Source organism: Epinephelus fuscoguttatus, linkage group LG1, assembly GCF_011397635.1.
Source record: "Epinephelus fuscoguttatus linkage group LG1, E.fuscoguttatus.final_Chr_v1".
In the NCBI taxonomy this organism is placed as follows: domain Eukaryota; kingdom Metazoa; phylum Chordata; class Actinopteri; order Perciformes; family Serranidae; genus Epinephelus; species Epinephelus fuscoguttatus.
The window spans coordinates 12,055,028-12,069,300 of record NC_064752.1 but is presented as its reverse complement, the minus strand read 5'-3'; the positions used below and the strand labels follow the sequence as shown (position 1 = coordinate 12,069,300).

The 14,273-nt window shown below is 42.1% G+C and overlaps 2 protein-coding genes across 3 annotated transcripts; both read left to right on the top strand.

The window, feature by feature from the left end:
• Positions 1–4,426: 4,426 nt before the first annotated feature.
• Positions 4,427–9,225, top strand: aadacl4 (arylacetamide deacetylase-like 4). The gene is made up of 4 exons (XM_049590908.1): positions 4,427–4,801; positions 5,229–5,454; positions 8,276–8,339; positions 8,442–9,225. The coding sequence occupies exons 1-4, from the start codon at positions 4,625–4,627 to the stop codon at positions 9,223–9,225; spliced, it is 1,251 nt and encodes a 416-aa protein (XP_049446865.1). The 5' UTR covers positions 4,427–4,624.
• A 435-nt stretch (positions 9,226–9,660) lies between these two features.
• cfap107 (cilia and flagella associated protein 107) lies at positions 9,661–14,174 on the top strand. Of its 2 annotated transcripts, none has more exons than XM_049590951.1 (4): positions 9,661–9,799; positions 12,217–12,327; positions 12,689–12,863; positions 13,145–14,174. In XM_049590951.1, exons 1-4 carry the CDS (start codon positions 9,767–9,769, stop codon positions 13,438–13,440), a joined length of 615 nt encoding a protein of 204 aa, XP_049446908.1. In that variant the 5' UTR covers positions 9,661–9,766; the 3' UTR covers positions 13,441–14,174. The 2 variants fall into 2 exon arrangements, with proteins under 2 accessions (XP_049446908.1, XP_049446902.1); XM_049590945.1 differs by having other exon boundaries at positions 9,702–9,848.
• The last annotated feature ends 99 nt before the right edge of the window (positions 14,175–14,273 follow it).

The window sequence follows — 14,273 nt, the reverse complement described above, 5'->3', positions numbered from 1 at the left end:
GTGCAAAATCTGTTCTGAAAATATACAAGACCTGGAAAATGTTTGATGCACTTACACTGTCTGGGTTCAAATCTGATAAGGGAGTGTTCGTTATGAGTGGGGAGGGCGTGGTGCAAAAAGGGGGAGGCATGTCAAGTAAGTTTTTAAGCACTGGAGAGGGACTTATGTTTTTTATCTTGGCTTTAGTGGAATTTCTACTTGTGTGGTGGTGTGTCTGTGTCACTCTGCAGTTACACCTCCAAAACACTAGTTAGCAGCAGAGGTTTCTGTGAAGTGCTGTAAAGTTTAGCTGATTCAAAACACAAATTAAATACACATTAAACATGGCTTAATAGAGACAATGTCAAACACAAGTACACAAATCGGCTTCACTATAACTCGTAGCATTCACAGACAAACACTTGTCTTTATCTGGACACACAAATACAACATGCTAATGTTTTTAGCACAAGCCTATGGCGTTTTACATTGTATAAATTAACGTAGTGGCTAGCAGACTTTTCCTCTACTCATATGAAACCAGGAACAACAGCAACATTTAACAAAGGAAACTTTACAACAGTCGGCTCCATTACAACTTACAAGGTTCACTGACGAAACAACTGTCTCATACTAAACACGTTTTCCAAACAAATATAACATGCTAACATTATTAGCACAAGCCTATGGCATTTTACATTGTATAAATTAGCCTAATGATGCACAAAGATTTCCTCTGCTCACATGAAGCCAGGATAAATCACACACAAGAGTTAAGATGATGTTTTGTGGAGGCTTTATTGTCTTCACAATTTATTGTTTCTTATCTGTGAAAGTAAATAAAAGCTTTGTTTCCACTGAGGGAAATGGCTTCAGCTTACAAAAATAGACAGTGCAGACGTTGCAGAGCCTACGTCGTAGGTACGGCATCAATTCGATGTAGAAGTATAAATCCTGACTTAGGGTGGAGCATACAATTTTAAAAGATTCTGTTTTGTATTATTTTACCGCAGGCTTGTTTTCTTTAAAAAGCCAGAAGCTGAAAAAACAAAATTATCATTAGATATTTAAAAATCCAATGGTCCTTGGGCACTTTATCTGCGACGAAGACTTCCATTAAAGAAAAAAAACATAACCAAATCTGAGCTTAATGTTGTGATATTTCATCAAAATCACTCATTCAAAATTTGGTTAAAAATAAACTGTGTCTAACTAACCAGCATGCACGACAAGAGTGAAACACCAAGGTCTTTTCAACTCCAGCATTTAATCTTCAACTTTCAAACATTAAAGGGTAAGTTTTAAAAATCTAGTAACTACTTAATGGTGGAGGTAGGGTCATGTTTAAGGAAAACTATTTGTAGCTTTGGGGTGAGTCAATAAAAAAAAAGAAAAAAGAAATGAAGTCATACCCAGCCACCCCCGTCCTCTGACAAGTAGGCTAAAGAACACTGCCTAGTGACTAGTACACTGTATTCTCTTGGCTTTTTAATAATAATGTGTTTCTGTTGAACTTTGTCTAGAGCGCTGCAGGGATTAGTTTTTTTGGTAGGCCAACTTGGAAGTTGACATCGCCCTGGTTCCCTCGACAAATGGGATTCTTCCATTGGAGTTTGGATTATTGCAGAAAATAAGCTTTGTGGCAAACAAAAGTTTATGATACGTGGCCTAAGTTTTGTTCAGCAAGATCATCTTCACAAATTACCACCACTTTGATGGTTTTTGAAGCTTAAATGCAACCACCAAAAGTAGAAAGCTAATGTTAGGCTAACAAACTACACCGTGGTCGCATGTCTTAAACATTGCCAACACCACAAGACTGTAAAGCCATGTTCAGCATTATAATGCTATAGTCTCATTTAGCCACTTGTTAGCGACTGCCTTTTTTTAAAGACACATAAAAGCTTCAAAATTCATGAATGGTGTGATGTATTTTATGTCACTGAACAAAATGTGAAATCACTTATGCTTATATTAACCACAGATATAATTTCAAACCCATTCATTCAGTCATTCCAGCAGAAATCGATACTTTTAAATTCTGGGTAAAGCAAAAAACCATGTGTTTTTAAACCATAAGCCAAATTTATATGATTAATAAAACTGCCAAGTAACCTATATAAAATTATGTTTATGTTTAACTGTAGCCCCTTTTACACTGCCAGATTTTGCTGGCAAGCTGCGAGCGTTTAGACACACAGAGCCGGATTGGCGAGTTGATCCGAGGTGCCCAATTTTCCACCTCGTAGGGTAGTCATATTGGTGGAACCCTTTTAGTTTAAACAGACTGAGGCGGCCTTCCGCAACGGGAGGGGCTGTTGAAGACTCGTGGGAGGAGCTGTTGAGGATGCCACACGTGCGAGCCACTGGCGGCGGATAACCAGGAAACAGCTGATAGCAGGAATTAGTGAGCAGCTAGTAGCAAGAGGGAAACACAAACCTGACAGACACTGTAAAGATGAGCAACTGGAGAGACAAGGAATTGCGCGCCCTCCTTGTCCTCGTAAACGAAGAGGCCATTAACCGTCAGATGACGGGGACGGTGAAGGACGGGCCGACTTACGAGAGAATCACTGAAGGACTGACCAGCCGCGGCTTCCCTCCCACGTCACTGTTTACGTCACACTGAGCTACACGTTTTGTTACTTGCTCATGAGCCCCCCATTGCCCCGAAAAAGGTGCAGTTTGTATAAACAAAAGTAGATAGGCGGCATTTTGCCTCATTCCCCGATTTTGTTTTCATACTGCCAATGCTGAAATAGGACTGATTGGGCTTTCCTGCAAATTTGCACAATTCCTGTTTAAAAAGGGCTTGTAAGAGTTAAGAGAGCTTGTTGAACGTAGTGAAGACGCTGCTGGCTCACAGGGGTGAACAAAACGACGCTGACGCAACCCACCTTCTTTTTTATATAGTGTAGGTGAGGGGCTATGTTAAGGATGGTTCCAGTGTGTCATCGAGTCATGATTGCAGGCCCGCCCAAAAAGTCTTGGGCACAAAAATGGTTAAAAACTGTTTGATGGTCTAACTACACAGTTAAATTCTGTATAGTTCACAGTGTTTTCATGTATTCACCAAGTATCTTTGAACATGTTTAATGTGCTCAGAAAGAAGTCTCTGATTTTACTTCACCCAAACTTTAATGTTTTTTTTGTGAAGCACACTGAAATGTGCTTTATAAATAAACTTAGCCTTACCTCCATCTGCTGATGTGTCCTTGAGCCAGTGACTGATCTCTGCTCTCTCCAGCTTCAGTATTCTGATGCTGGCAAACCTGCAAACAAACATGTAGCCTCATAATTCATGCAACAGTGAAGTCAAGGTTATTTGTTGTATTAATAGCTCCTGACTTACAGCAGACATTCAGCATGGCAGTGCGAATATCATCATTATTTTTATTTGTCGGTACACAAAATGCAGTCTGTCCCTACATTTGTTACAGTCTCATATGTGCAAAGCCACATCGGTTGTTTGAACCCAATTTGTCGCGGTAACATTCTGCATTTTTGAAGCAGACTATATCTTTCTGTGTGTGACAGTGCAATTTGGGAAATAGGTCAGCCCAGTCTCAGAAGCTTGGCAGGGTGACAAACAGAAAAACTGCGTGAATACCTCCTAAACAAATCCTATGAATTCATGAGCCTCAGACAAGATTCCAGTCTGTGATTTTTGGCCCTGGCACTGTGATTTTTTACTGGGTATCGCTGAATGCAGGGCTTTTTCAGCAACTGGGATGGGTTTAAAGAGCAGCCTCACAATGGCTGCTTTGTGCTGGGCTCAGCTACTTAGGGAAGGCAGAGAGGCTCTCGGGGGCTGCTGAAAACTCCAAGACAACACGGATCCAGATGCTGTCTTCATTTTGGAAAATTTTCTGAGGTTTACAAAACGTGAGCCCTAAGTCATGCTGCAGAGGAGGCTCACACCAAAGTGTTCTCAGCTGAGGTCAAATTGAATTTAAGTTAGTGGATTTGCAAAAACAAGAAACTTAAAAGATAAACATTGCATTACTTGGCAAATGGGTTAAGCATGCACGCAGGACTCAAAAACGTTAAAAGTGTATATTTCAGAAGGCCCAGTTTATTTATCCTCATGCTATCACTGCCATCTACAGATCAACCGTGAAAGTTCAGATAAGGCTGTTTTCAGTCAGCCCTCACTGGGAGCATCTCTCAACATTTTCTTCCCTTCGACACCAGACAATGAAAATGCCACTCCGTGCCGAGTGCAGCTGTAAGCAGCAGAGCTCTCCTCAATACCAGGGGCATGAAAGGAAGCAGGACAAAAAAACAACCTTCAGATATCTGAGAAAATATTGCCAGGGAATGTGAAGGCAACTTTATGGGTAATATGGAAATGTGAGTAATTACAAAACTGCTCTATTAACATAAAATATTTTGTGCAATATTCCATAGTGCAACAGCTCCATTTCTTTGGGAAACATGTAATTACTTTGACTACACAGCCATAAAATATGCTGAAGAATATAATTATTTTTTCCCGGGCAACAGGCAGCCAAATGTCATTAAGTGAAACCAAGGTCAAAATGCATTGCACACGGATGTGGGAGGGGTGGAGAGTGGCTGAAAGCAGGTAGATAAAACATTTACTCCTAATGACTTACCTTCAGCAGAGCAGACCAGCAACACCATGGACATCGGCACGGCAATTTTAATAATTGGCTTTGCTGCTCTTGTTGCAGCCTTCCTCCTTCTGGTAATTGGACTTGTGTACTCTGAGCTGATGAATTCAGACATTCCTCGTGGGGTTGCAAATAGTGGGAAACTGCACATAGTTCATGGCTTGTTTGTTGGCATAGCAATTGTGGTGAGTATCTACAGCATCTATGGAATTGTTAGAGCTTATTAGTTCATGTTCCCTTCATGTTCTGCATGTGTTGTAATTAACTTTTTTCTCTATTATTAAATTTACTTATTCCCCAGTGTGAAGACTAATGCCTCTGCTAGTGTGAGATAAAAAAAATAAATCTACTCTTCTAGGCCCTTGTCAAAGATGGTTGTCCTTACTTTGTCCTCCAACAACTGATAAAGCGTAGATCAGAGACATTCTAGATAAGAAATCAAGGTGTAAAAAAAGGCAAGGTCATGTGTTCCCCGCCTTTGATGTTGTCATAGTAAATATGGTCTCTCAGAGAGAATAACTTTCACTTTGACTTTACCCATCAAGATCATATTTCTTTTGTTTGAAACACCGTCTGCCACGTGTGCTAAGTCTTTGGTTTTTCTCCTAACAGGGCCGGATCCTACACCGGCTGGGTATTTGTCATCAGGTCAGCTTTATCCGATGGTTCGTGGCCTGTTTTCTGACTCGCCTAAATCCGGTTCCAGCGGGCCTGCGAGTGAAGGACCTGAAGTTTTCCGAGGTGCCAGTGCGAGTCTATGAACCCACAACTGTGTGTGACGGCTTGAGAAGAGGCCTTGTGTATTTCCATGGAGGGGGATGGGTGTTGGGGAATATAGGTATGCAAAGTCAAATCATTTTTAAAGAGAAAGTTCACCACAAAATAAAAAAGAATACATGTTTTTCCTCTTACCTGTAGTGTTATTTATCAGTTTAGACTGTTTTGGTGTGAGTCACTGAGTGTAGGAAATATCTGATGCAACAGCAATGTCTCTTCCCAGATATCTTGACCTGGGCAGTTTCATGTGGGAACTATTTTCTTTCTGATGAACTACACCCTCCAACTGTATCATTTCACAGAAGGAAGTGTGCATCTACTCATGGGTGATAGGCTAGTGCTCCTGAAAGCAGAAGATAAAAACATTCATGGTATCCTCCTAGGCTGAGCTGTAACATTAGCTAGTTCGGGTGCTAGGTGAGCTAGCAGTAGATGCACTCTTCCTTCTGCGCCGTGATACAGTTGGCAGGTGTAGTTTGGTAGAACGAAAATAGTTCCTACATGAAACTGCTCACAACAAGGTCTGTGGATTATCTTGAGTAACCAGATCATGATTTCTGGAAAGAGACATTGCAGTTGAGTTTTTCCAAATGTATTTTTTGGCTCTTCGAGCCCCACAAGCTGAGTGCCATCTAGTTCCATTATATTTGAGAGAAGGCAGACATCTCTACAGCTGATATCTGCAACACTCTGTAGCTCACACTAAAACACTCAGGTTAATAAATAGCACTACAGGTGAAAGGAAAAAGATGTATTTTTGATTTTGGGGTGAACTGTCCCCTTATGTTTTAGTTAAATTGATATTATGTACAAAATAAAAAATACTTTGTGGTGTTCTTAGAACTAACATGATGGCAAAGGGTGACCAAGGGTGCTGAATGTGCTGGGCCCTGCATCTGAGCCTTGATGAAAATGATTAATGTATTAATTTAGTGTGAAAAACAGGGAGAAAAGATGGATTGAGTGTCTCTTCTACAAACATTAGTGGTTTATTTTTTTTCATATTAATACACAATATTTCATAATCTGGCTACTTTATATGCTGTTGGACGGTTTTATCTTTAACAATTCACCGCATAGCTCTACAGATTTTTCAATGTTAAGTATCTGCAAAGAAACCAAAAACTTAGAGCTACCCAAGCAATGAGTAAAGAAAAATAGAATACATAAATGAAGGACTTTCAGCCAGCAGACTGTGGTTTGAGTGAAACCAATATTTATGTCCAACCACGCTCATTTTTTTAAACCTTGTTATGACGCCTAAACTTAAGGAAAATAAAAAGGAAACCTAACAAATGGGTACTGCATTTGAATTGGCTGATAACGGCTTTCTGAGCCTATAAGTTTTTGTTGTTATATACACACCTTCATGGCAGATTTGTTTGTTATTTATTTGTTTTTTATTTGAACTTTTTTGTCATTTTACAGTTTTTATTAGGGATGTCCCAATCCAGCTTTTTCACTTCCGATCCGATACCAACATTACAGCCTTGAGTTTTGGCCGATACCGATACCAATACGATCCAAGCGCATATTATACATATTCACTTATTTTGTTGTCAGTCATGTTAGAAAAGGTTTGATCAAGCGATATTACTCTAACAAGAACAACTACTTAATCAGGTTAGTTAGAATGATCCACAACAGTTGGTATGACAAACTGACTTGTTTATTGTTAACAGGGTTAAAAAAACAAACTTTAAACTTGAACATTAACATTAAATAAAAAATATAGCTGGTTTGCTTTGGCTGCTTTGGCCCCTTAATTAATAAAAAATAAATCAACACAAGAAATCTTTAAAATGTCTAACATTGAAATTAAAATAGCAGCAAGACTCCACACACTTGTGCTTTGCTCCCCTAATAAATAAAAAATAGATTAACACCACAAGACATTGTTGACATTTAACAAACAATGCAGCCTTTCCTTTTCAGTTATTTTAGTAGAGTTTTTGTAGTCCATCCATGGCTCCAGTTTCACTAATTGTGCCCAAAACAATGCTATCAGTGCTCTTTACTTAAACAGTAAGAGTGTAAACCAAATAAAAATATCACTGTCAAAAAACCAGAGCAGAAAACAAATAGTCAGTAAACTAAACTGACCGCTACTCTTCCTACCCTTCCCTCCGTGTGTGTCTGCTGTCTGCATGCTGGCCTGGTGGATTGATAGTAAGAGCTGGAGCGATCTCTGGAATGGACTGCTTGAATCGCGGAGCGCTGGGCTGGCCGGAAAACCTGGATCGGACTCTACGAAAAACTGAGTTCTTGGATCGGCATTTTTCCATGCAGTCCGATCCAATGCCAATGCACGTTTTTTGCTAATATCGGCAGCCGATACTGATCTGAATATCGGATTGGGACATCTCTAGTTTTTATTGCTGATTTTCTTTGTTTTGTTAGACATTGCTGCCTTTTTTTTCATCATTTTAATACAGCTGTTATCATACATTGCATATCCTTCTAGCCCGTATAAATGTAAATTTAGGGCAATGCTCAGTCAATTTTCCCTGAATAAACACTGGTTGATGATGATAAGTAGGTGTAGCAGGTCCTTACTAAACCATATCTATTAGTCTTTTAACCACTGATAATGTCCATTCAATGGAGTGATAACATTCAAAGAGGGGAAAAAAATCTAGAAATACTTTAATCATCTAAAAAACTGCACTTAAATACAGTGCTTTACATCTCTGGATATAAATTAATGTTCATTAAATCTAACTGATTTCTTAAATAATTCGCTCTTTAAACACACAAAAAGAGACGGGTGTCAATAGAGAGAGAAACTAAGCTTGTTGTGTTCTGTTTGCAGTGCTTGGTTGCTTCTTGTAAAAGCCCCTAACACATCCTCTGCTAACTGATTTCCTGTTAATCCCAAACAGATTCTGTTGATGAAGTTTGTCGGCACATCGCCAAGGAATCGGACACCACAGTGGTTTCTGTTAGGTACTTAAACTTTTCAATGCACATAAATATGCAGAACTTATTTTGTGTATTAAAGAGCCAGAATTCAACACGTCCTTCCGTCCTCCCTCTCACCCCTCTCAGGTACCGATTAGCCCCCGAGCACAGGTACCCTGCCCAGCTGGACGATTGTGAGACAGCGACGTGTCACTTCCTGTCTGTGGCTGAGGCAGAGTTTAGTGTGGACTCTCGCAGAGTGGCAGTCGGAGGGGACAGCACTGGGGCTAACCTGGCAGCAGCGCTGTGCCAAAGGCTGGCGAGGAGAGAGGTCGGACATCTGCCGTTCCCCTGCGCTCAGGTCCTCATCTACCCAGCCCTGCAGATGGCAGATTTCAACCTGCCCTCATACCAGCAAAATCATGCTGTGCCCATATTGTTTCGTGGCCGTATGGCGTTCTACTTCCTGCAGTACCTCAATGGGGACATGTCTCTGTGCCAGGACGTGTTGGAAGGCATCCATGTCCCCACTGAGCTCAGGCCACGCTATGAGGAGTGGCTCTCCCCTTCTAACCTTCCTCCTGAGTTCCTCAAGCGAGGTTTCAGTGAGCCACCTACCCCAGAATATGATGGGGAGGTGTATCACGACATCAAGGCAGGTTTGGAACACGAGGTGTCGCCTTTACTGGCAGACGACGCTGACATTCAGAAAACCCCTCCCACCTTCCTCCTCACCTGTGAGTATGATGTCCTGAGGGACGATGGGATTCTTTACAGGAAACGACTGCTGGACTTGGACAGAGATGTCACCTGGCAACATGTGACAGAAGGTTTTCATGGCATGATTAACTTTTTCAACCAAGGCTGGCTCACGTTTCCCTCTGCAGTGCAGGTTGTGGATAGTGTTGTTGAATACATAAGAACACTGTGAAGATCAACACCGTGTGCTTTATTCCACTTTTTCCATTTAGTTTTACATTTTAATAAACAAAACTTTCCTTGAGTGACAGAGTTTTCTTCTTATTAAAAGTATAGTGCTCACAGAAGACAAAAACCCCCCACACAAATCAATAAACAAAACCTGTTTTAGTCCAAAAATAAAAAGTAGCCCGAGGACACAAAGTCTGGAAACAATTTCTGGCACCATTTTAACAATATAGAGTACACTGCTTAAAGGTAAATGTCAAGCCCTAGTCTTAAGGAATGTATCTCCTTTTAACACAGATGTAAGACATCTCCCATTTGTCTCCAGGATACTCTGCTTGCCTTCTCTTTCACTGTTTGCTGTATCCATAGCAACAGAGCTCATCTATTTCCCCTCCGCTGCCTATGCCATTATGGGGCCAGGTGAATGCATCTACATGCTAAGTGTTTGACTATCTAACCCTGTTCTGACAGGGCTTCAGATTTCCCTGGTTAGGTACGTTTGACGCCAGGTTGAGCATGAACCAAACAGCGACGGCGCAGGATAAATGGGCCCAAACTGGCTGGAGGATAGAGCAGAGGTATGGAAACAAAGTGCTGGTAGGCAACTGGGCAGAAGAAAGACTTCAGGTAGGCTTTGTCTGTTTGCTGCCTATTAAATTTTCTGCCAGTGTGAAAATAAAATGCTCTGATTTAAAGGTCCAGTATGTCAGATTTAGGGGGATTAGTAACATTTAGTAGTGAAGACCAGGAGTGAAATTACCCGCAGAGGTCTCTTCCTCTCCAAAACAAACGGACCAGGTGATTTAGACTATAATAAAAACACAGAATAAAACAGTTTCACATTACAAATCAGTGTTATATCCTACGCTGTTTGGCTTGTCAGACTCAGGCTGCTCGCCCAGCACCTGCTTATGTGTGCTCACCTTTTTCTGATTCAGATGTTCAAGAGGTTTTTAACAGGAGTCAGATTATCCACAGACTCCCCAAAACAAATGGACCCAGTGATGTAAACCAGTAAAAACACTGAAAAAAGTTCATGTTAAAAAACATCAATGTTCTTCTGACACTGCTCGTCACTGAGGGGCTGCCGACTAGAGTTCTCAATTTCAACCCGAGCCCGACAGGTCCTGAAAAGCCCAACGGGTCGGACCACTTTCAGGCCAACATCGGCGCTGATTGGCGGGGTCAGGTAAGGCTTGGGGTGCCAGTAGCTCAGCCTGTAGGGACTTAGCCTGGGAACCCCTGTACGGACCAAGCATGGAGCATCATTCTAAGATAAACACAACACTTCTTATTTCCATGTGATTGTAGTAGTAGTGGGGCGGCACGGTCGTGTGGTGGTTAGCACTCTCGCCTCACAGCAAGAGGGTTGCCGGTTCGATCCCTGTGCGGAGTTTGCATGTTCTCCCCGTGTCAGCGTGGGTTCTCTCCGGGCACTCCGGCTTCCTCCCACAGTCCAAAGACATGCAGATTGAGGACTAGGCTAATTGATAACCTGTCCAGGGTGTACCCTGCCTTTCGCCCGCTGTCAGCTGGGATAGGTTCCAGCCCCCCCGCGACCCTCAAGAGGATGAAGCGATTAGAAGATGAATGAATGAATGAATGTAGTAGTAGTAGTAGGCGTAGACTGAAGCAACAGCTTATTATTGCCTACCCTATTTACAAGAAGGAAAGTTACAGAAACAGAACAAGATAACAGGATGGCACAGTCTTAAACAATGATTTTTTATCTAAACTGAAAACAATAAATAATATTAATCTAAGCAAAATCTTCAATTTATACTAATAACTGGCTTGCTGTATCCTAATATGTTATATTTATTGAATCTTTTTAATTTTGTGACTGATATGCATGTTTTTAATTCTTTATCAAGGTTATTCCATTTGCCTTTTGTGTTGGTCCTTGCCTTTGATTTCTTAAAAATGCAGGTCCCCCTAAGGTCATACTGGGACTCTGGTTGAGAACAGCTTCTGTATGCAGGGTGGAAGTAGGTTGTTGTGAGCCTTATAGAGTATTACAGCAGTGTTGAGGTTAATCAGATCTTCTAATTTCAGAGTATTTGTACTGATGAAAAGTGGATTGGTTGGTGCAAAGTAGTCCCTTTGATGTACAATTCTAATGGCTTTCTTTTGCAGGATGAAGATTGGTTTGGTGATTGTTTTATATGTGTTCCCCCATACCTCCACACAATATGTTAGGTATGGAAGTATGAGGGAGCAGTGCAGTATGTAAAGTGAGTTTTTGTTCACTGTGTACTTAATTTTATGTAGTATTGCAATTGTTTTTCAGACTTTTGTTTTTATATTATCTATATGTGGTTTACAGCTGAGTCTATTGTCTATAATGGTTCCCAAGAATTTATGTTCATAAACTTGTTCAATTTCGACACTATTTATCGATAGTTTGACCGGTCTATTGATTTTTTTTTTTTTTGCTGAATATAATGTATTTTGTTTTACATAGATTCAGTGATAATTTACAAAAACATAAAACATTTACATAAAACCTACTTATGATATTCTGCTCCATCATCTCTGCCAGTATACTCCCCGAAATCCTTCACACTGGACCTTTAAGCACACAACTTCAATTAAATGTGTGAACAAAGACTGTCCATGCCTTTTTAATCTGCAGATCCAAAACATAATGCCATACCAGTGGCAGCCTGCCAAGGGTTTTTTGTAGCACCTCTGTTGGTAGTCAAATCTATAGCAAAGTGATTAGGCAGCCTCAGTTCAGCTACCTCAGCACAGCCTCCTGGTGGGGGAGGCTAGAGCTGGAGACTAATTGCATCGACGTGAGGTCCGGCCACGGGCTGCTGGTTCAGGATCTGAGAGGAGAAATGACTTAAGAAACACTGTACAACAGTGCGGATCAATAGTGAAGTGTGAGCTTTGCTGATCGCTGCGCCGCGTCCATTGCTCATGTCCCTATGTATCCCCTGCCTCCTCCTCACTCCTTTTTCACGATGTCTGGTTATTCTGTCCGACGCAGTTCACCCGGGAGCCGCAGACAACCAGCAGCACCAATCGTGTAGACCACCGGCCCCACTGGGACTTCAAGCCAGACGTCTCTGAGAGAAGATCCGCCCTGCTGAGAGCTGAGGTCAGCCTTTAACTGCTCATTCATGGCATTAACACCAATTGAATGCCTGTCACAACCCTGCAAGTCAGGGCTTTCTTTTCCAGATTGTGGCCACTTCTGCATAATATTGACGGCCAAGATAAAGGCCTGTGATAAAACTCTTTATGAAAGCAAGTTTCTGGTCAGACTCAGCAGTCATGAAAAATGTGTTAAATCATCAGTCCTACTGGGCACTTAAAGGCTAGTTAGAGCAATTTGCTGCTGTCACATGGTGAGCCTCTTGAAGATTATTGTAAAAGAGCAGGTCATGCCCTCTATATCTTAATCCAGCGGAGGCCAATGCACACAGGCTATGGCGAGACTACTGTGTATTGTCTTCCAGGGGCTGCCATCCAAGCTGCTATTTGCCCACGATGGCCCACCATCCTCTCATTACTTGGTCACGCAGTATGAAGAAAGCTACCAGCGTGAGCACACCAATGCTTTGCCCACTGCGCGACCCTGGCATCCAGACAGCTTGACATGGCAGCTTGAGAGGTCTCACCAGCCAATTTCGGGTAAGACCACAATTTAAAGTGTCACGCCACCGCTGCCTAGAGGTACAAATTATACACGGGAAATTACATATTAAACCATCCCGGCACAAGTGCTATGAGTGCAGAGCAAACATACTTCAGCGCATTAAATTTTGTATGGACAAAACACATCAGCAGTTGTGCTCATGAACAATTAAATCTGGGTGGCCCCAGATGCCTTTTATTGTTCCAAATCAGTCACCAGTGTAATTAATGGCTGCAGTAACATGGCAGTTAACTTTCTCTTCTGTGTTCCTTTACAGCCCTTCCAACCAACTCTGGCCTGCTGCAGTCCACAAAGCACCGTTTGGAAAAGCAGCAGTCCCACCTCCCGTCACTGACTGTGTACAGGTCAGCATACCAGAGGCACCCACTCAGTGCCTTCTGCCAGAGCCGCTTTGCCAGGGCTCCACGCACCCTCTCCAGCCACCTCCATGCAGCCAATCGCAACAACAAGGACCTGGATCTGAGGCGGCGCCCGCTACTACAAATCCCAGATCGTTGTTTGAGTCAACTTCCACAATCACAAAAGGCTCAGAGACAAAACTGCGGCTTTTGAATTGCCTCACACGCTGCTTGTTAATTTAGATGCTCTGCTCAAAGTGCTGCTGCTGTGTGGTTCCTCTTTTGTATTAGTCGGCATCATGAAAAAAATTTACCAGAGCAAACCGTTTGGGAAATCAGAAGGAATTTAAAAAATTAAACATGATTCTCATTATGTCGCTGCGAGGACTACTGTAGGTTTACTGTGTGATGTGTGGTGAGTAGTTACAGTGTTTATATATACGAATGTGTGTGTGTGTGTGTGTGAGAAGGAGAAAGAAGGGGGGCTCTAAATTATGTCCGCCCTTCCAGAGGATAATTACATGCAAATTCTCCCTCTCTGTGCACACTTAATATCTGAAACTCTGAACGGGCTATTAGTATTACCCTAGATACTGTGTGGGAAAAAATAAATAAATAAATAAAACAAGCGCTGATTCCAGATCTGACCTGTGTACTGAGGCAAACCAGAGGCCATGAGTCATCTCAGGCAACATCTGACGGGACGTGTCTAACTCCCATTCCATTAGGTGTTTTGTTACAGGGGATCAAAGTGTTTAATTAGGAAGAATCAAAGATGCTTATGTTTGATGGTCAACCATCTGCGTCTGCCTCCCCGTCTCCCCGCCTGCCTGCTGCCTTGCAGTGCAGCTGAAGCCCTCTGTCTCACCCACTGTTTAGCTAGTTAGTCACTCCACTGTGCTGCTGATGCCTGCATGTCACATGACGCCTCCGTGTGTTGTGGGAAGTCTGGAGGCTTCTCACCCAGAGCTCTGCTGTCTGTGTTTGCCTGGCGAGCCACATGATGGTGCTGTAGCAGCACGTCACTCCCTGGGAAACCTGTCAGGG